This window comes from Theropithecus gelada, chromosome 16 (assembly GCF_003255815.1).
Source record: "Theropithecus gelada isolate Dixy chromosome 16, Tgel_1.0, whole genome shotgun sequence".
Lineage (NCBI taxonomy): Eukaryota > Metazoa > Chordata > Mammalia > Primates > Cercopithecidae > Theropithecus > Theropithecus gelada.
In genome coordinates, this window is record NC_037684.1 from 52,298,375 (window position 1) to 52,317,840 (window position 19,466).

Here is a 19,466-nt window from a genome sequence, read left to right on the forward strand (position 1 = left end):
TACAGTCCCTCAGACACTTTATTGTTTACAAAACAGATGGATCCCATAGGGAAGGAACACAATCATTATGCTGACAGCAGCAAACAGAGAGGGAAAGAAGAAAGGTGAGCTTTAAAGTAATCGCAAATCGCAAATCACTGCCTGTGTGGTGAGAGGCTGCTTCCGGGCACCTGGCCTGTGGCTCAGGGGTTGACACGAATACATCAGCAAGGCCTCAAAATCCAGCACAGCCCTGAGTCTCACAACCTTCCTGACTGCGGCTCTACTTTAAATGGCCCAGCCTAGACATCAAGGACAACCATCTAGGAGGCGGGCCAGAAAGACGGCCAGGCAAAGTCAGAACAGACCTGGGGCTTCCAGGCTGTGCCCGGTGACAGCTGAGCTCTTCGGAAATGTGTCACATTCAGCGTTCACTTCCTTCGCTTCCTCCACTACCTATGACACAGCGGGGGAAAGAGACCACCAGTGCGAGAGGGGTCCCTCCTGGCTGCCCTCCTCGCAGCTGTGCTTGAGTTTCAAAAGGCGAGAGAGGTTTGTGAGGGACCGGCACAGGGACAGCCAGAGCCGACACCCTCTGGCCCACCGTGGCACCTCTGACGATCGAGGTGTGGGGGTGGGAGTAAGGGTGGGGGTCGGGGTGAGGTAGTGCTGTGGGGAGGGCACTGTGATGATGGAAATGTCCCTTCTCAGCCTGGGTCGTGCCTAACCTTGGTCTCAAATCCCACTCTGCCTTCGCCCTGGACTGCTGAGAAGACGCTCCAGCGAAGCCGAGGCCCAGCCAACGCTCATGTGAAGTTTCCATGGAGAAGAGGCTGCAAAACTCCCACTGGAAGAGGAGAAATAAAGGCCAAGGAAAGAAACCCCAGGGAACTGACAGGCCTCGATCACAGACCCTAGGCAGGGAATAGAAAATTCAAGTCATTCATAGAAGTCTTGAAAGGCATGACGATTTCTGACAGTTGCTAGAAAAAGGCAACGTTTTCTTTATCTTTTTATCCGTTGGCCAAGAACTCTGAAATTTGACACTTGCTTCACCACCTGTCACTGCTTCCTTACAATCTCCCCCACTGCTGCAGCAGGCTGGGTAACTACAGGACCTTGCTCTGTGTGATCAGATTTGGTGATTCCATTTTACAAGAAAGGAAACTGCTTTAATGAAAGCAGGTTAATAATTAAAACTTCAAAATGCTGCACAGCCGCAGAATTTTCCTGAAGGGAGAAAGTGGTCACTGGCCATATGATGCGGAGATGGTTTCATCTGAGGCCTGAGAACCAACAGATGGGCCTGCACCCTGGCCTGTGCAGCTGTGGGCAGATGTGTCCCCAGGGGCCTGCCCTCGCTCGTGGCCATGCAATACCCTACAACAGAAACATTTTCTTTTCCAAGGATCTGCAGGGGCGGACATGATGCTCCAGGCTCAGAGTAGGAAGAAAAGGGGGTGACCTGGGGTTCCCAGCAAACAGGTCCACCTCATGCTCACTGCGTTCTTAGGGTGAGGCATAGTGCCCGACATATGGTAGGAGCTCCAGGGATATTTACTGAACAAAAGAACATAGGAAAGAGAAGAAAGGAGGTCAGATGGAAGAAAGGGCCTGGCCAGTTCCGCAGGCCTTGAGTCAATGCCTGAAGTGACCGACCTCACCATCAGACCGCAGCGTGGAGAGCCGTTCAGACCGCGGCCTCCGTGGGGCCTGGGAGTCCAGTGCCCACGTCCCTGCCCAGCCTGGGACCAGGCTCCCTGTCCAGGCCTCCAACCCAGGCACAGTTCCAAAAAGAACAAAACAAAACAAAGCTGGTTTTTATAAAAGCTGAGTCCTGATGGCCTTGCTCAGCGTCTCCGTTTTGAGTTAAATGAACTCGATGCCTTCGTATTTCACGCTTCCGATCTTGGTCTCCGGCAGGAGGAAGCGCCCGTCCAGCGTGAAGGCCATGATGTAGGTGGCCACTCTGCCGCTGTCCTCCTCGGACTTGAGGGCCACAATGATCTGGTCATCAGTGTTGGGGATGAACTTGAAGGACGAAAAGCCGTGAGTGGGGACCACTGCCCCCACGTGGCTCACAGCGATGTCGCCAAAGTCGGGGGAGGAGCTCAGCAGCAGGTTGGCGCCCTTACGCTCGTCGTCCTTCTCGCTGTAGCGCTCCTGGCTGGCACGGCGCGGCAGGAAGAACCAGCGCTGCAGCGTGTCACTCCAGCAGGCAGACTCATGGATGAGGTAGCCTGGGAACCGGGTGACTGTGGGTCAGACACACATGCGGCCTGGCGTGCCCAGCCCCACGCCACCAGGCCGTGCGCAGCAGCAGGCATGGGGCTGCGACCACCAGGGCTCGCCAGCCCACAGCAACCCGTCCCTCCCTGCCCTGCAGGCTTCTGGAGAGTTTTGTGTTCTCGGTTATCCCACACAGGGAACCTGCAGCACCCCCTCCCCTGAAGCCTCCTCCCATTCCCCCAAGAGCTGCCTGTGAGCTGCATCAGGAATCTCAGGGATTCCAGCTCATCAGCGCCTCCTCCGGGCTGATCCAGAGGAGCCCAAGGAAAGGGAACAAACCCCCACTGGACGTGGGGAGGGATCGGATGGGGAGGCTGCCTTGAGGCTGCAAGGAAGAGGAGACAGCGTCTGGGGCCCAAGGCACAGACTCAGTCACTTCCTCCTGAACCTCAGGCACCTAAGGCCTACTCCATCCTGACTAAGGGGAGGCCAAAGTGCTGCCGGCCCTATGTTGGTGTGAGGCACCATGGCCCAGCACCAGGGGTGGGGACAGGGCCTGATCCAGCAGTGCAGACAGCGAGGCCACAGGCGGGGATGCGGAGAGGCCAGCTGCTGGGGTGAGTGGGACAGGAAAGAGAAAACGGCTCGTTTGCCGCCAGAATCCACTGGCCTGAGGGGAGCCACCATCAGAGGCAACCAAAATCATTAAAATCAAGCAAGAAATGGGCCTTGGAGGCTGGGTGCGGTGGCTCGCGCCCATAATCCCAGCACTTTGGGAGGCCGAGGCAGGTGGATCACCGGATTACCTGAAGTCAGGAGTTCAAGACCATCCTGGGCAACATGGTGAAACCCTGTCTCCACTAAAAAGACAAAAATTAGCTGGACATAGTGGTGCACACCAGTAGTCCCAGCTACTATGGAGGCTGAGGCAGAAGAATCATTTGAACCCAGGAGGTGGAGGTTGCAGTGAGCTGAGATCGCGCCACTCCACTCCAGCCTGCGTGACAGAGCGAGACTTTGTCTAAAATAAAAAAGCGTCTTGGAGGCAAATGCAGGAGGAAGCAGGTTCCCAGTGAGCGGGCTGTGGAACCCACGCTGTGGGCTGGGGCAGGCGTCTCTCACCTGGCGGCCGGATGCCAGCGGCGGCCCGCAGAGCATTGTAGTTGGACACCCAGTTCTCGTGGTCCACGCTGCCCTTGTAGCCTACCACCTTCACCCACTCCGGGTTCTCATTCACCACGTCGCCTGTGGTGGTCGTCCACTCCTTGCCCAGGCCACCCACGTACAGATGCTCATCCTTCACTGCCAGCCACTCGGCCTTGAAGCCTGGTCAAGCAGAGCAGCGTCCTTAGGCCCTGCACCTGGCTCCTGCCCAGGGCCGGTCGGCTGCCCTCCCCACAGCTCCTGAAGGTTCAGTGACTACTCTCAAGTCACCTCTGATCCCCAACTCCCCGCTCCTCAAGCCGTAATCCCCAACCTCAGGATTATCCTTACAGGGTAGAAAAGCTGAAAAGTGACAGCACTCTGAAGGGGCGCGCGTGTCCCGGGGGTGTGCGTGTGCTGCCCTCGGCCACACCTGAGCTCTCACGGAGCATCACTCTAACGCCAGTGGCCAGAGAGGGGCGTGGTGCTGGGGCTCCCAGTCTTCCTTCCAGTGGATTTGTTCAGAAGCTGTTTTTGCTTTTAAACTGATTTATTTAAAATAAGCCTAACTTTGAAGGCTGCCACAGTTCAGGCTGTGTGGGAGCCTGTGTTCTTCCAGTGTATTCTTATCATCCCTACACCCTGGTGTTCTAACTTCTGTTTGTTTTCCCCAAATTCTGCCAGCTTCTTGCCCCTGAGAGCTGGAGCTGTGCCCCCTGAACTGCCCGAGACCACAGCAGCTTCTCTGCAGGGCCCTGGAGGGACCTGCCATCTCTTGGGCCCCTTGTGCGATGAGACATTCTCCACCCCGGGTCTTTCGTCCCTCCCGGATGACCTGAGCGCAGCCCAACCCCAACGCTCCCTTTACCCCGCTCTCCTCTCTATCCAAGGGAAGGACAGAACTACAGTAGGGTTGCCTAAAACCCTGACAAGTGCAAGGCAAGAAGTAGGTGACCAACACTTTGATACCTCAGGTGAGGTTGGTCCCCTGCCCAGCCCTGGGCAAACACTGAAGATTTTCTCACCGGGTGTGGTGAGGGCCTGGCCGGCCATGAACTGCATGGGCCATTGTTTAGTGCAGTTCCTCCTTGACCTCAGAAAGCCTGCGGTGGCATTCAGCTTTCTAGAAGGTGGGGATCCACTGCCAGCTCAGACAAACGGAGCTCAGAGGAGCTGGCAGCTCCTCTGCCAGCGTCCTTGGCGCCTCCCCAGCTCCTCCCCGGAGGAAGACACTGGCCACCGTGCCTACCCAAAGCCTGTCCCTGCCCTGTGGAAGCAGCACCTCCTTCCTGGTGAACAAAAAGGCTGGCAGCAGGCTCCACTCCAGGAGGGTTGCTGCAGCTCACGCATGCCCTGCCCCTGCTGGGGTTCAGGGAGAGGAGGGCTGGGCAGCAGTTTACCCTTCAGTAACATGAAACCAAAGTCTGGGTTTTGAGTGAGAACCATCTGACCCCATGGCTTTCAAGGTAAGGCTCCTGGTGGGTACATCCCAGTGTGATCTTGAGAACCTTTGAAGGTGTAAAAAGGGCTGTGTTCTCAGAGGCTCTCAGAGCAGCAGCGGATACAGCCTAAAACATCCTGGACAGATTCCCCACGTCTCCCGCAGGCCTCTAGCAATCAGCTCTTACTCCTAGAAACCGCTCAGTGTGAAGTGACAGTAGGCTACGCTCCTGGCTCATGGTAAGGGGGCCACAGGTCAGAGCAAGAGGGAGAAGTGCTACCTCACCACGTCGCTGGCTTCTGGGTGTGTGAATTCTTTACTGTGTGCCTGTGTTTCCCAGCCAGGCCCTGAGCCCCACTCCCCACCCACACCTCCACAGAAACCTCAGGGTCCAGTTACCTTTCTCCACGGTGCCGTCGCCGTCGGACAGAATCACCCAGGGCACGGCTTTGCTGCCTTCGATCTGGTAGACGACCCCCGTCCGGTCATCCACGGAGTAGAGTTTCCCATTGAAGACAATCAGGTCGGAGAGCTCCATGCCTCTCCCCTTCTCCGCCAGGTGGGACTCCAGGACCCCATGGTCTTTGTCCCACTCCACGGCCACCTTGTCCCCACTGTCTGACAGGGTCAGGTAGCCCTTTTTCAGGTAACTGAACCAGGTGTTTTCCTCCTGGGCCCTTGACTCTGTGTCCAGGTCTGCGATAACTGCGATTCGGTACCGAATCCCAGCCGGTGTCCTTTGCGGGGGAGACAGGGGGTAGGTGTCATTGTACCAGCTGGCGGGCACCTGGCTGAGCCTCCAGTTGTGTGCATTGTGGGTGGGGGGCCTGCTGGGGGCCGGGCGGTGAGAGCAGAGCAGCCAGAGGATGGCGGCACTCACAAAGGACGGCAGGATCACCCTCCAGCGGGGGCGGAAGCGGGGGTCCGCGGCCTTGGTCATGGACGCCAGCACAGGAAGGCCCCCCACACTTATCCGGAGGGAGTGCATAGACTCATTCCATTCCGAGTGCTCAGACGGCTGCACGGGCATCAGCGTGACAGTCAGGCGGGACCTGCACAGCCAGGGAGGGAGGAGAGAAGTCAGCGCCCCCACAAGCACAGTCACGTCTCAGTTCCTGAAGCTGCAGGCGCTGGAGGCTGACTTTTCCGGAAGAAACAGTATTGCCCTACTTTGTGGCCATTCTTACTCCCTTATCTTTGCTTGCTTTCATTCGGCAAGACGTGAAGTCTTTCCAGAGCAAAATTATTCCCTCTCCCCTGTCCCAGGTGGCAAGGTGGGAAGCTGAGTGAGAGAAGGAAGTTCCATGCAGGTTGGTGCTCTGGGGTCCCTCTAGAGAGAAGTGCAGGGGAGTCAGGCAGGAGGGGAAGGTTGACGGGTTGAGGTGGGATAGGATCACAGACAGGGTACATACAGGTCTGTATTTTACTCAAATGCCACCTCATTCAAGAAGCCCTCCCTGACTGCCCTGCCGACATCACCCTCAGTCCCTGGGTCCTTGGCCCTTGTCCCCACCTGACGTCAGAGTATTGTATACAGTTACTGGTCTGTTTGTTTCTGTCTCCACCTCTGTATCCTGGCTCCTAGAACACGACCTGGCCTGGAGCAGACAGATGTGCAGTAAAGTGAAGCAGTCTCCAGTTCCTCTGGGTTAGGCTCCTGAAGCATTTGAATACAAAACAGATCCAGACCAAATAAAAACCCTCCTTTTTTGTATCTGTTGTTGTTTTAGGCAGTGTCTGTCCGCTGGTGCCTTTATATTAATGCAAATGACTGCAGGGACCAGAGTCTGAGCGGCTTGGGCTGCCTGGAGGCCAGGGTGTCTGTGCCTTGGCTCCAAAGAACTGCTGGGCTCAATGTGCAGCCAAGCCAGGCTGCAGGCCTCTCCCAGGTCACCCGCCACCCCAGGCGTGGCTCTGTGGCAGAGTCCTGGGGTCAGGATGCTGGTGGCGGCCAGGAACTGCAGCCCTTCACCGCTGCCGCCAACCCCACTTCCTGGGCATACAGCATGATGGCTCAGTGCAGCCACAGGGCGTCAGGCCCGCATCTACGCCGCCTTGATGAGAGCTGCCTGTCTCTGGACAGCCGCCAAGTACCACAATGGGGCGTGGGGAGATGGCTCCCGGTGCTCCGGTTCCATATCTCGGCCCTCCAACTACAACCCAGTGAATCCTGGCCTGAGAAGCTTCCCTGGCTGGGTCCTCCTTGAGAAAATAACAAAGCAGCAAACGTGTGCCTTTATGGGCAGACGCTGTCCTCCCTGCCAGGGCGCCTGGGAAGGGCTGGGGGACTCCAGTGGCTCTGTGCAATTCTGGGCCCCAAATATGTGGACCATGAGGCCCTGGTGCACGGCAGCCAGCGACAGACACCCCCACCAGAGACACCTCCTTCTCCACGCTGCAGGCTGCTTGGCTGAGAAGATGCAAAAACAGGGTGACAGTTCCACATGGAACTTTCAGACAGTCTTAGGTTTTAGCCCCAGGGTCAGGTTCGAGGAGTGAACAAGGCACATATGTGGGGCCTGCTGCTCAGAGTGAGCCTCCCAACAGCAGAGGGCGCCACCAGCAGTTCCTCTGGGCCGGCAGGGAAGACTCCACGCTCCCTTTAAGGAGCAGGCCTTTCAGGACCCCCTGAGGTGGTCACAGGGCTGGTCACAGGGCTGGTCACCGGGGCCTTCCTGGCAGCAAGGCTGAAGTTCCCAGTGCTGGACATCCTCCTCTGACCACGCCCAGGCCCTGCCCCTCCCTGTTCCTTTTCTAGCCCCAAGGCTTCGAAACCCCGGCCAGGCCCAAGAGTCTCTGCTGAGCTCTGAATTACTCCGTCTTACCTCCTATGCAAATCCTACCTACATTTCTTTCTTCTTTTTTTTTTTTTGAGACAGGGCCTTGCTCTGTCGCCCAGGCTGGATTGCAGTGGCGTGATCATGCTCACTGCAGCCTCAACCCCTGAGGCTCAAGCGATCCTCCCACCTCAGCCTCCCAAGTAGCTGGGACCACAGGCGTGTGCCACTATGCACAGCTAATCTTTTTTTTTTTTTTCCTTTTGAGACAGAGTTTTCCTCTTGTTGCCTAGGCTGGAGTGCAATGGTGCAATCTCGGCTCATTGCAACCTCTGCCTCCTGGGTTCAAGCGATTCTCCTGCCTCAGACTCCCTAGTAGCTGGGATTACAGGCATGCACCACCACGCCTGGCTAATTTTGTATTTTTAGTAGAGATGGGGTTTCTCCATGTTGGTCAGGCTGATCTCAAACTCCCGACCTCAAGTGATCCACCTGCCTTGGCCTCCCACAGTGCTGGGATTACAGGCGTGAGCCACTGCACCTGGTGCACAGCTAATTTTCAATTTTTTTATAGAGATGAGGCCTCGTTATGTTGTCCAGGCCGGTCTTGAACTGCTGGGCTCAAGTGATCCTCCTGTCTTAGCCTCCCAGAGTGCTGGGATTACAGGTGCGAGCACTCACACTCCCACCTACCTGCATTTCTGACATGTGTCTTAGACATTTCAAGACCCGAGTCCCATGCAGCTCTTCCCTCAAGCCTACCTGCTCCTCATCTCCCCTCGGGAAGGGCAGTGGGGATGGGTGGCCACCATGTCCACAGTGGTCTGGTTCAAGCTCTCTCGGGACCCTGGGAGATGTGCTTTTCTGTGTGGATATTACACTTCGATAAAAACATAAGGCACTGCTGCCACGAAAAACCTGACTGGCCTCATCCTCCATTTTCCTTCCTCGGCACTGACTCCGTGGGCAGGTTCTGTCCTCTTCCACGGCCCTTCCTCACCATGCCATGCTGGCTGCCTCCCTCCACCCATCAGCTGCCTCTCCGCCCCTGACATTCCCCTACCCCCCCATGAAGTTGCTATGCCACCTGCCCCCCACCAACATCCCGACACTCCCTCTCACCACCTGCCATGAAGTGGCATCCATCAGATGGCACACTCCCAGCTTCAGCGGCTTCCTCAGCTCCTGGGGTGAACCCACTCTGCTCTGCTCCCGCTCAGCCCTCACACTGCACCATCTCCTCTGCCTGCCGGCTGGCTACATGCACCTCCTTCTATCCCCGACCACACTGGCCCTGGCAGAGCCTGCAGTTCCCCCTGCCTGGAACAGTCGGGCCTGCTCTTCCCACCGGCGGCTCAGTCTCTCCTACAGGGCATCAGCTCCCTGGGAAGACTCGCCTACGCACCCTCCCTCCCATGCGGCTCCGGCTCTCCCACCGCCCCTGCCTGGCTAGGTGATTATTTCTGCTCCCGGGGCAGGAACCTGGCCACTGTCAGAGCCCCAGCACCTGAACGCACTGCCAGGCAGGAAGCAGATGATCTGCGCACACTGGCTGAAGGCAAAGAGATGCCAGGTGGGCCATCAGCCACTTCTTTAACAGCCCCTCTGCACTCTGCCGGGGCCCACCTCAGTCATACTGTGAACCTGTGGCCTGGATCAAGCTGATCAGCTGCCACATCTGAGCTGCAGGCCCAGGAAGACGCTGCCTGCCGACACGGAACGACGGTGCCTGCCGACACGGGACGACGGTATGTACCGGCATAGAACGACGCTGCCTGCCGACACGGGACGACGGTATGTACCGGCAGAGACTGCTGTCAGACATTGTGATGTGTCGTCACCAGCCCCTGGAACCCTCATATTCTTCCCTGTTCAACTCCCCCAGCACTCCAGAGAGCCACTGTCCTCACCTTCGCCATTCCTGTCAAATCTCCGGCCCACTTCTCCCAGGAGACCACTCTGTGGCCACCTTCAGCAGCCGAGGCCCCTGGGTGGGGCCCACACGTGCCACTCAGGTCAGTTCCCCAAGCTGCTGGGCACCTGCTCTTCTGGTTCCTCCCTTCCATCCACAGGCCACCCAAGTCGCCCACCTTGTCACCATTTTACCTCCAGACCCTACACTCCCACAGACACTCAACTGCTACTGAATAAATGGCAAATCTGCGAAAGAATGAACACCCTTCCCTGAGTCCCCGGCACCTCTGTCCCTTCCCACCCCTGCCCAGGCCCCCTCGCCCACCATGGTGCAAAAGCACCCACACCCACACCCTCTCCTTCCCTCTCGGCTAATCCTCAGAGGCAGCCGCCGGAAGCCTTCACCAGCGGCAAATCCAGTGAGCACATCCTGCGTGTCCCTCCTCAAGGAAGGGAGGTGCTCCCTGTGGCCTCCCCAGGCAGGTCTTCTCAGCCCCTAGTGCTGGCAGCCCAGTGACCTCTCCCAGGGCCTGCCCTCCCTCTAAGGTGAAGACCCCTACGCCTTTCTAGCCTGACCCAGTCTCTCAGCCTCCTCATCTGATATCCACCGCAAACCAGGACCTCCTCAGGAACTCCCTGTCCTGGCTCCAGCGCTCCCAGCCCTCAGGAGCCATCCTGGGAAGCAATTCATCCTAGCCCTCCTCCCTCCCCAGCCCCACGTGTCCCACCCAGCTCTAGACTCGGCTCCCTTCTCCCCATCCACACAGCCTTGGCTCCAGTTCCGTCTCATCCTGATGACTGAGTCTTGGTCTAATGATCTAGACCAAGCTTGCCCAACATGCGGCCCAACACAAATTCATAAACTTTCTTAAAACATGATGAGATGAGATTTTTTTGTTAAGCTCATCAGCTATCAGTGGATTTTATGTGTGGCCCAAGACAATTCTTCTTCCAGTGTGGCCCAGGGAAGCCAAAAGATTGGACACCCCGATCTAGACCATCTCGGCTCAGCCAAGGGACTGCTCTTGGCCTCAGTTTACTTCCCTGAGCCATGCTGACGGCCATGCCGGATGCTCAGGTTAGAGAACTTTGCACAGGGGCTGACCGCTACTGCTTCTCACTCACTCTACAAGTACCCTCTCGCCTGCTGGGAGGGTTGCAAACTACCACCTGTGGGCCAAATCCAGTCTCCCACCTGCTGTGTAGATGCGGCCTGTGCGGCCTGGTGTGTAGAGGCGGCCTGTGCGGCCTGGTGTGTAGAGGCGGCCTGCTGTGTAGAGGCGGCCTGCTGTGTAGATGCGGCCTGCTGTGTAGATGCAGCCTGTGCGGCCTGGTGTGTAGAGGCGGCCTGCTGTGTAGATGCAGCCTGTGCGGCCTGGTGTGTAGAGGCGGCCTGCTGCGTAGAGGCGGCCTGCTGTGTAGATGCAGCCTGTGCGGCCTGGTGTGTAGAGGCGGCCTGCTGTGTAGAGGCGGCCTGCTGTGTAGAGGCGGCCTGCTGTGTAGATGCAGCCTGTGCGGCCTGCTGTGCAGAGGCGGCCTGCTGTGTAGATGCGGCCTGGTGTGTAGATGCGGCCTGTGCGGCCTGGTGTGTAGATGTGGCCTGGTGTGTAGATGCGGCCTGCTGTGTAGATGCGGCCTGGTGTGTAGATGCGGCCTGTGAGGACTGGTGTGTAGAGGCGGCCTGTGCGGCCTGGTGTGTAGATGCGGCCTGGTATGTAGAGGCAGCCTGCTGTGTAGAGGCAGCCTGCTGTGTAGATGCGGCTGATTAAAGCCGGCTAGGACTCCTCCTTGGCATGCTGATTCTGGCTACACCGTTGAGTGGTCCCAACAGACAGTGGAGGCTGAGAATATCGACTCCCTGTCCCTTGACAGATCCCTGGTCAAGACCATCTCAAATCACCCTCCACAAAACTGACAGAATGATTTTTCCAAAGCAAACCTGGATTCACACTCTAGTAGATCCCAGTGCCTTCCATAAAGGACAAACGCCTCAGCCTGCAGAGAAAGCCTCACTGGGTTTTTCCGGCTGTCCTCCCGGGAGCGGGACCTCCCAGGTCGCTGTGCAACCCTGCACGCCTTCCCATTCCAGACTCCTGGCGTCTACACTGCGGCACATGCTCCCCACCCGGGAGGCTCATGTCCTCTGACCACATGGAATCAGAGGTGTCCTGAGTCCCTGCGTCTCTGCCCCTCTGGGGAACACTGTGACAGAGGCAGGGCCTTTCCTCCAGGAGCTCAGCACAGTGCGGGAGACAGACTTTGAACAGTCCCATGTGGTCAGTGCTACCTCGAGGTCACGCTGATTCCCCAGAGCTAACAGAGGGGCAGCGATGCCAGGGACTCAGACGCCTTTGATTAAACAAGGGACTGACTGCTTCTAGTGACAAGAGAACTCTGTGTACCTTCCAGAAAATTCCTTTAACTTCAGCACCAGAACACCTTTCCTTGGGCTTCATCTCTCCTTTAGGACCCCAAGGAATTACTTTTATTTTGCACAAAAGTTTCAAATCAGATGCCTTTGCCACAGCCCATGCTGGTGTATGAGCTACCACTGACTGCCTGGGGTGCTGGGCTGCTGGTGCCTGCTGCAGGCAAGAGTTTGCATGTTCTTTAAAAAGTTGGGTTCTTTTTTGGGGGTGGGGGGTACGGGGGTTCTTTTGTTTGTTGCCAGCCAGAAACAACAGAAATGAACCAGACACAGGATGGACAAAGTCCTTTCCAGAAAGGGCCCATGTGAGGCTTCTCCCTACACCCCTCAAAGCTTTAAGCAGCTTAAATGCTGGCTTCATTGTGAAAAGTTTCACATCCTCAGTGCCTGCAGAGTAATGGTTTTAGATAATCAGCAACAAGAGGACTCAGTAACTACAGCAAAGTCATAGGTTCGGTGGCCAGCCAGCCTCTCCTGTTCAGCTGTTCAGTGGGGCTGCAACCAGTTATCTCCCAGGCTCAGGGGCCTACAACAGGACCCCTGCTGCTGCCTGGAGAGCACTCACAGGAGTGACAGCCGTCTGAAAGGCTCTCAAGGCACCATGGAGGCACCTGTCCATCCCACAGGACACTCCCAGAATTAGGCAGTGGGGAGTTAGGGAGAAGGGAGTTAGGGAGAGGGGAGTTAGGGAGAGGGGAGTTAGGGAGTAGAGAGGGAGAGGGGAGTTAGGGAGAGGGGAGTTATGGAGAGGGGAGTTAGGGAGTAGAGAGTTAGGGAGAGGGGAGTTAGGGAGGGGGAGTTAGGGAGAGGGGAGTTAGGGAGTAGAGAGTTAGGGAGTAGAGAGTTAGGGAGCAGGGAGTTAGGGAGAGGGGAGTTAGGAAGAAGGGAGTTAGGGAGAGGGGAGTTAGGGAGTAGAGAGTTAGGGAGAGGGGAGTTAGGGAGAGGGGAGTTAGGGAGAGGGGAGTTAGGGAGAGGGGAGTTAGGGAGTAGAGAGTTATGGAGAGGGGAGTTAGGGAGAGGGGAGTTAGGGAGTGGAGAGTTAGGGAGAGGGGAATTAGGGAGAGGGCAATTAGGCAGAGGGGAGTTAGAGAGTGGGGAGTTAGGGAGAGGGGAGTTAGGGAGCGGGGAGTTAGGGAACAAGGAGTTAGGGAGCAGGGAGTTAGGGAGCGGGGAGTTACGAAGCAGGGAGTTAGGGAAACAGTGCTTTTTTCTGTGCACACCCAGGAGGCCTCTCCCTGCTGCTGCCCTTTCCCAGGAGAAGCCATAGGCTCCAGGGCCACCTACCTCCTGAGGCCATCCCCAGGCCTGCCGCTGCACTCTGCGCAAGGCTGTGATGAAGGGAGCAGCGGCTCCCTGGACAGCAGACAGCCAAGAGGGTCTGTTTCTCCAGCTTCCTGCAGGAGTGGAACAGGACAGGTGGCAGAACCAGCAGGTTTACTGAGGGCTGCCAGGCTCCTCCCTTTCAGGATCCAGGCAGGGCAGGAAGCCATAGCATTGTTAAGAGGCCGCCACATCCTAGTCCCCACCTCCTCGGAAGGGACAGGTAGGCAGGTGGCAGGTGCGCCAACCCCCTATCTCTGGAGAAGAGCTACCTTCCTTTCCCTTCCCTCACCCAGAGAGCAGGCAGCAGGCCTCAGAGTGCCCACTGTGTTCACTGCCACAGTACAGGGCAAACCCTGCTGACCTACAGACTCTTCAGCACGGCCAAGGCAGGAGCCAAGGCCTTCAAACACTCGTGCTAACAGCATCTGAGAGAACACGGGTGGTGTATCTCAAAGAAACACTTATTAATGCCTGCTATGGGCCAGACTCCTTGAAAACGTTACCTGATCCCTGCTTCGGCATGTGTGAGGCTATTGTACCCGCAAATTCCACATCAAATCTGCTCGGGCGTGGGCAGCACAGGGAAACCAGGAAGGAAGGAGAAGGTCACAGGGAGTCTGCCCTTTAGGCCATCCCACCTCCACAGACAGCACCCTCCTTAAAGGTCAAGCTCAGGATCTGACTTCTGCACCAGTCCCTAGCCCCTAGTATCCGGCACACGGCCGGCAGTGGGCACCATCCTGTGGGACAGAAGCCTAACACGGGCCATGGGCCGGCTGTACTCCTTTCTCAGGCTCTCGGGGCAATCCATTCCCATGCCTCTTCCAGCTTCCGGAGGCACCCACATTCCTTGCCTGGTGGTCTCTCCTCCCTCTCCAAAGCCCGCCCACTGCACTTCCCTAAGCCTCTTGGCCATCATTTCCCTCTGGCTCTTCTGCTTCCCTCTTCTGTTCTTAAGGCCCCTGTGATTGCACTGGGCTCCCTGGGAAAATCCAGGATCACCTCACTATTTTAAGGTCAGCTGATTAGCAACCTTAGTTCCCCTTTGCCATGTAATGTGACATATTCACGGGCTCAGAAGGTAGGACATGGACATCTCGGGGAGCTGTTCCTCCACCAATCACAGGAGGAAGAGGGGAAATTGCCTCCAGGTTTTTCCAAGGGCCAGGACCAGTCACTGTCTATAGGGTGGGCGCACAGCTTCAGAACCCTCTCCGGTTTGCAATTACTGCATTGCAAAGAGGCTGCGTCTGCTTAATTTGTATTATCGATGTTACACCCGGAGGAATTTTAGCCAAAAAGTGACCTTCTCAGCTGAAAGGCACATTCCAAACAGCACCACACATCTGGGAAGGTGTCCTTTTCCAGAGTGCATGAGAATAACCGGATGGGATCATCACCCCGTGGACCTGGATCAGGGCTGGACCTGGATCAGGGTTGGCTTTCACACCGTAGCAGCACCTGCGCGAGCCCACCTGCTTACTGCCACCCTCTTACCTCACGCCTTCCTCAGGGCCCGGCTCCTGGGACACAAAGGCTGTATCGCCAGGACTTTCATTCAACCCAGCAAGACCTGCAGAACCATTCTAGGGGGTCCCAGTCTCACCTCTGCCCCACCCCCACATGGTGGCATCACACACTCTTAAGCCCGATTTCAGTGCCTTCTTCACTTCCCATAGAACCATCCCAGAGGACAGGGGGAGCAGTGTCCTGCCTGGGAACTAGGTGCTCCACTTGACCACTGCACGCATGACAGAGATGAGGAGGGTCCAAAAGTAAAAACAGAACGTCTGCCCAGACTTCTCTATCGCCAGGATGATTTTCTCCTAATTAACGATCTTGATTAAAGTAAAAGGAAAATCAACATGAACATTCTTAAAAATTAATATAAAAGTTTTTAATTCCCTTGATATTGGCATTTCATAAGAGCTTTCCAGAAAATCTCGACAGTTCAGAATGCACTGAGTGAAAAGAATCAACGCTGTGTCTCCTCAGTATCCCTGGTACCATTCAACAAACAACAGAAAAATGACCTCCTTGTGATAGTACTGACCCATTTCATGACCTGGACAATAGTTCCAAGTCTCAGATCTTCTGTTTTTGAAAGAGAAAACACTACAGCATTTATACATCTACCTATCTACCTATATGGTTGCCAGAAAGTACCAAGACTCCGATGACGGGCTATATGTACTCGTGGGAGCCTGCACAGGCACACACGCACGCACGCACGCACACACACACACACACACCTCGAAAGTCACATCCAGGTGGCAGAGTGATAACACCCACAGGGCAAGGAGAACTGCTCCTACCACACCCTGGGTCTCTCACACACTCTGCAGCTCAGGGAGGCCCTGCAGACCAGGTGCACAGTGAGAGGCGAGTGAAAACGTTCTGAGTACCAAGAGCTTTTACACCAACACATTGACTAAGCAGCCATGGGCTAGGAAAATATGGTTATAGCCTAAGGGGAAGAAAGGAGACCTCTGGCGAACAGAAGCGTCAAACCTCAGACGAGCCCCTCCAGTGAGGCATCCCGGGGTCCAGGGGTCCTATCCTGCTGCAAGTGGATGCTTTCTTCTACCACCTTGTGACGTGTCATTCTCTTTTGTGATCAGGTTAATCTGGACATGAAAAAGTGACACTAGAATTTGGTCCCCACACTGCTGCGGTGGCCTCATGACAGCGCCTGGACAAATCCATGCTTCTCCTGAGTCCTGGCCATGAAGATGCTTGGGGCTGCCCCAACAGGAAACCCTTGCCACGTCCAGAGGGGAGAGGGTTGGCTCCTTCAATGTGCCTTTCAGCAGGGGCCTGTGCTCGGATAGAGGGCTCATTGAGGCCGGCAGGGAGGAGCACCTGGGAGGAGCCCCACTGCTGTTCCACAGGCTCCAGCCAGACTGTCCTGCTGAGAGGCCTGGGGTGGGGCTGGAGGGAGGGTCTGCAGCCCAGGCCTGGAGGGACCTTTCTCAGCAAAGCTCCTCAGAGGGAGAGGGAGGAGGAGCTGGGAGACAGCGGATCCTGAAGGGCTGCCGCACCCGCTTCCTTCTAGGAGCCTTCTACGACCGGACACTTGTTTCCAGTCTGGGCCCTTACACTGGAGAGCTAGCCAGATTCACTTGACACCAAGAGATTCACATTCCCAAACCCCCGCTTTGTTGAAAATGTGGTAGGAGAGGCCGTAGGGCATACAACCCCAAGAAAAAAAATGAGAAACGGAGCTGGGGCACTAAGAGACTGCTTTTCCAGGGGTCACTAAGGGAGAAAGGTACCTGGCAGACGGCTGTGTCTGCTGGAGGCAGATGGAAGAGTGGTCACAGGTGCTCTGTGCCAAACCTAGGGACACAGAGGGCAACAGAAAGACCATTCGGAGGGAGAAGCAAAGGCACCAGGCAACATGGTCTGGCAAGGAGGTGCCGTCCTCGAGGATGAGAGAATCCAGACCGGATGGCAGTAGGGGTGTGAGACAGGTGTGGTGGGGAGAGCGAATCATTTGCATGCAGAAAGATGAGAGTGAGTTGTGCTGCCTGGAGGAGGACTCCAAATTGGATGAGGGCAGGGAGAGCAAGGACTGGGATGGGGTGGGGAAGGTGAGCCTGCTACAGGTGTGACAAAGTGCCAGTCAAAGGGAGAAAATTCCCTTATCAGTCCAGAGAGACCCTGCATAGACCAGAGGAGGGGTAACTGAAGTCAGAGGGCGGTGAGGGGGGTCATTCCCAGTAGGGGTGCCCCAAACGAGCCAGAGCGGGGAGGCGTCCCACATGAATCAGAGGGGGATAGTCCCCACACGAATCAGAGGCGGATGGTCCCCACACTAATCAGAGCGGGGAGGAGCCCCACACTAAGCAGAGGGGCGAGGTGCCCCACAGTAGTCAGAGCGGGATGGTCCCCAAAGTTATCGGGGGGGGGGTGTCCCACACTAATCTGAGCGGGGATGGGCCACACTAATCAGAGGGGAATGGTCCCCACGCTAGTCCCAGGGAAGAGGTGTCCCAAAAGTCAGAGGCGGTGGTGTCCACCGCCTGTCGGAAGAAAGGGACTTTCCCACAGGTCAGAGAGCAGAGTCCCAGTCCAGTCTGCGAGTCAGGGGACAGAGGTCCCGCACGGGTGGGACGGGAGGGGGGCCTGAGGGGTCACGGAGCGGGACGCGGCGGGAGGCTCCGGGACGGGGACCCAGGCCCGTGACGGGGGCAGGGCGCCGGCGGCCGCGGGCGCAGAGTCACTCACCCGCTGCGGGGCTGGCTCCAGTGCCCGCGGGCGGCGTGGCTCGGCTGCACTAACAGCGGGGACAGAAGACTGCAACCGACTTCCGCCCCGCGCGCGCTCGCCCCGCCTCTGGGCCCGTGTTCCCGGCAGCCTCTGCTCTGCGGCTGCGCAGGGGCGGCGCGGGGGTTGCTGGGAGCTGTGGTTTTTGTTTCCCGCGCCTGCGCGCTGGAGGAGCGGCTGTCTGGCTGCAGGCTGGAGGGGCGCGAGGGTCCGAACTGGCACACGAGAGCTCTGTTTCACCGCGTTGCGCTCGCTGGAATGTGGGCCAAGCAGATATTTTGTGGTGGGAGGCATGGGGCGGGGGTGAAGGCTACTGGGGAGGGAAGGTCTCATTCCCCGAGTGAGACGGTAGGGCCCCCTTACACGGGCCTCCCGACCCCTCGTAGTTTTGGGAGGTTGAAAAGCGTGGGCCCCTTTCTGCCATCCTCATTCTCAGACAGACAGCCCCTCTCCTTGGCCTTCAAAACAGCCTCCTCCTAGAGTGCTGCTGACCAGTTTCCAAAGCCCGAATCGGGGAGGTCTAAGGCTGTAGTGTCCTGGGGTGGGGACGGTGGGTGTGTCCCTGAAACCAATCTGCAATTGTCAAACCTGCCACACAAGGGTCTTTGATTTCTCCTTTCCCCTCTCTAGCCTCAGCCCCCGAGATCTTTTAGGGCGCTCTGTTAAAAGGCTTCCCGGGCCCCGCTCTCCTCCATCCCAAAGTTCTGAGAAAGGCCTGGTAGCCGTGGAGCCTCTGGCAGTAGAACTTGGCAAGAGGGTGCACCAGCCCCCCGCCCATCTGCACCTTCAGCTTTCCTGCTCCACACCAGGTACTTCCCCCAGCTCTCTCAAAAGCCTTCTGTTCAGTAACAGGTACACAAGAGGAGGAATTCAAATTATATAAATGGTGCGCAGTGAAAAGCCTCCCATTGCCGTTCTGCATTCCCTGCCCAGAGGCGATCGCTATTTCTAGTTTCTTGTGATTCCTCTGAAGGATGTTATATGGTATTCAAACAAGTCGTAAACACGAATCTTAAATTACTTTAAATAGAAATGTGCTGAACACACTGTTATGCACTTTTGGTTTTGGAGAGGTGGCAAACTTTTCTTGAATTCATTAATGTTTCTTGTCATGCTAAACTGAGTCCCAACCATGTCTCACATAATACTCCTAATTGTTAGGCCTCTGAGCCCAAGCTGAGCCATCATATCCCCTGTGACCTGCACGTATACATCCAGATGGCCTGAAGCAACTGAAGAACCACAAAGGATGACATTCTACCATTGTGATCTGTTCCTGCCCCACCCTCACTGATCGATTGACCTTATGACAATACACCCTCCCCGCCCTTGTGATAATGTACTTTGGTATATTCCCCCTACCCAAGAAGATATTTTGTAATATTCTCCCCACTCTGGAGAATGTACATTGTGAGATCCACCCCCTGCCCACAAAAAATTGCTCCTAACTCTGCCACCTATCCCAAACCTATAAGAACTAATGATAATTCCACTACCCTTTGCTGACTCCTTTTTCAGACTCAGTTGCCTGCACCCACGTGAAATAAACAGCCTTGTTGCTCACATAAAGCCCGTTGGTGGACTCTCTTCACACAGATGCACGTGACAATTATATTCGAATCTTTTATTTTCTAAAAGATCTACATATGTCTTCCAGCTTAAGAAATAACACATTATTCCTGTATCTTTAAATTCTCCAGGTTCTTCTTCCTATTCTCAACAACCTACTACCCCGAAGAGGTGGCAGCCACAATCCTGAATGTTGTGTTAATCATTCTCTTGCTTTACTTTATAATTTTAACACATAGGTATGTGTCCCTAAACAATATATTGTTTAATTCTGTCTATTTTAACCTTTATAAAATGAAATAAAACTGTATGCAATGGATGAGGGATCCAGTAGCTCTGTCAGAGGCCTTTGAACCAGAGCAACTCCATCTTGAATAAGGGCTGGGTAAATGAG

At 56.1% G+C, this 19,466-nt stretch overlaps 1 protein-coding gene across 4 annotated transcripts; it reads right to left on the reverse strand.

Moving 5' to 3' along the window:
* CANT1 (calcium activated nucleotidase 1) lies at positions 1-17,598 on the reverse strand. 4 transcript variants are annotated; one of them, XM_025362548.1, is made up of 6 exons: positions 17,465-17,598; positions 6,306-6,449; positions 5,998-6,122; positions 5,192-5,844; positions 3,331-3,534; positions 1-2,219 (listed from the first exon to the last, which is right to left on the reverse strand). In XM_025362548.1, exons 4-6 carry the CDS (start codon positions 5,820-5,822, stop codon positions 1,849-1,851), a joined length of 1,206 nt encoding a protein of 401 aa, XP_025218333.1. In that variant the 5' UTR covers positions 5,823-5,844; positions 5,998-6,122; positions 6,306-6,449; positions 17,465-17,598; the 3' UTR covers positions 1-1,848. The 4 variants fall into 4 exon arrangements, with proteins under 4 accessions (XP_025218333.1, XP_025218332.1, XP_025218330.1 ...); XM_025362547.1 differs by lacking the exon at positions 6,306-6,449; XM_025362545.1 differs by lacking the exons at positions 5,998-6,122; positions 6,306-6,449 and adding an exon at positions 13,196-13,305 and having other exon boundaries at positions 17,465-17,563.
* Positions 17,599-19,466: the final 1,868 nt, after the last annotated feature.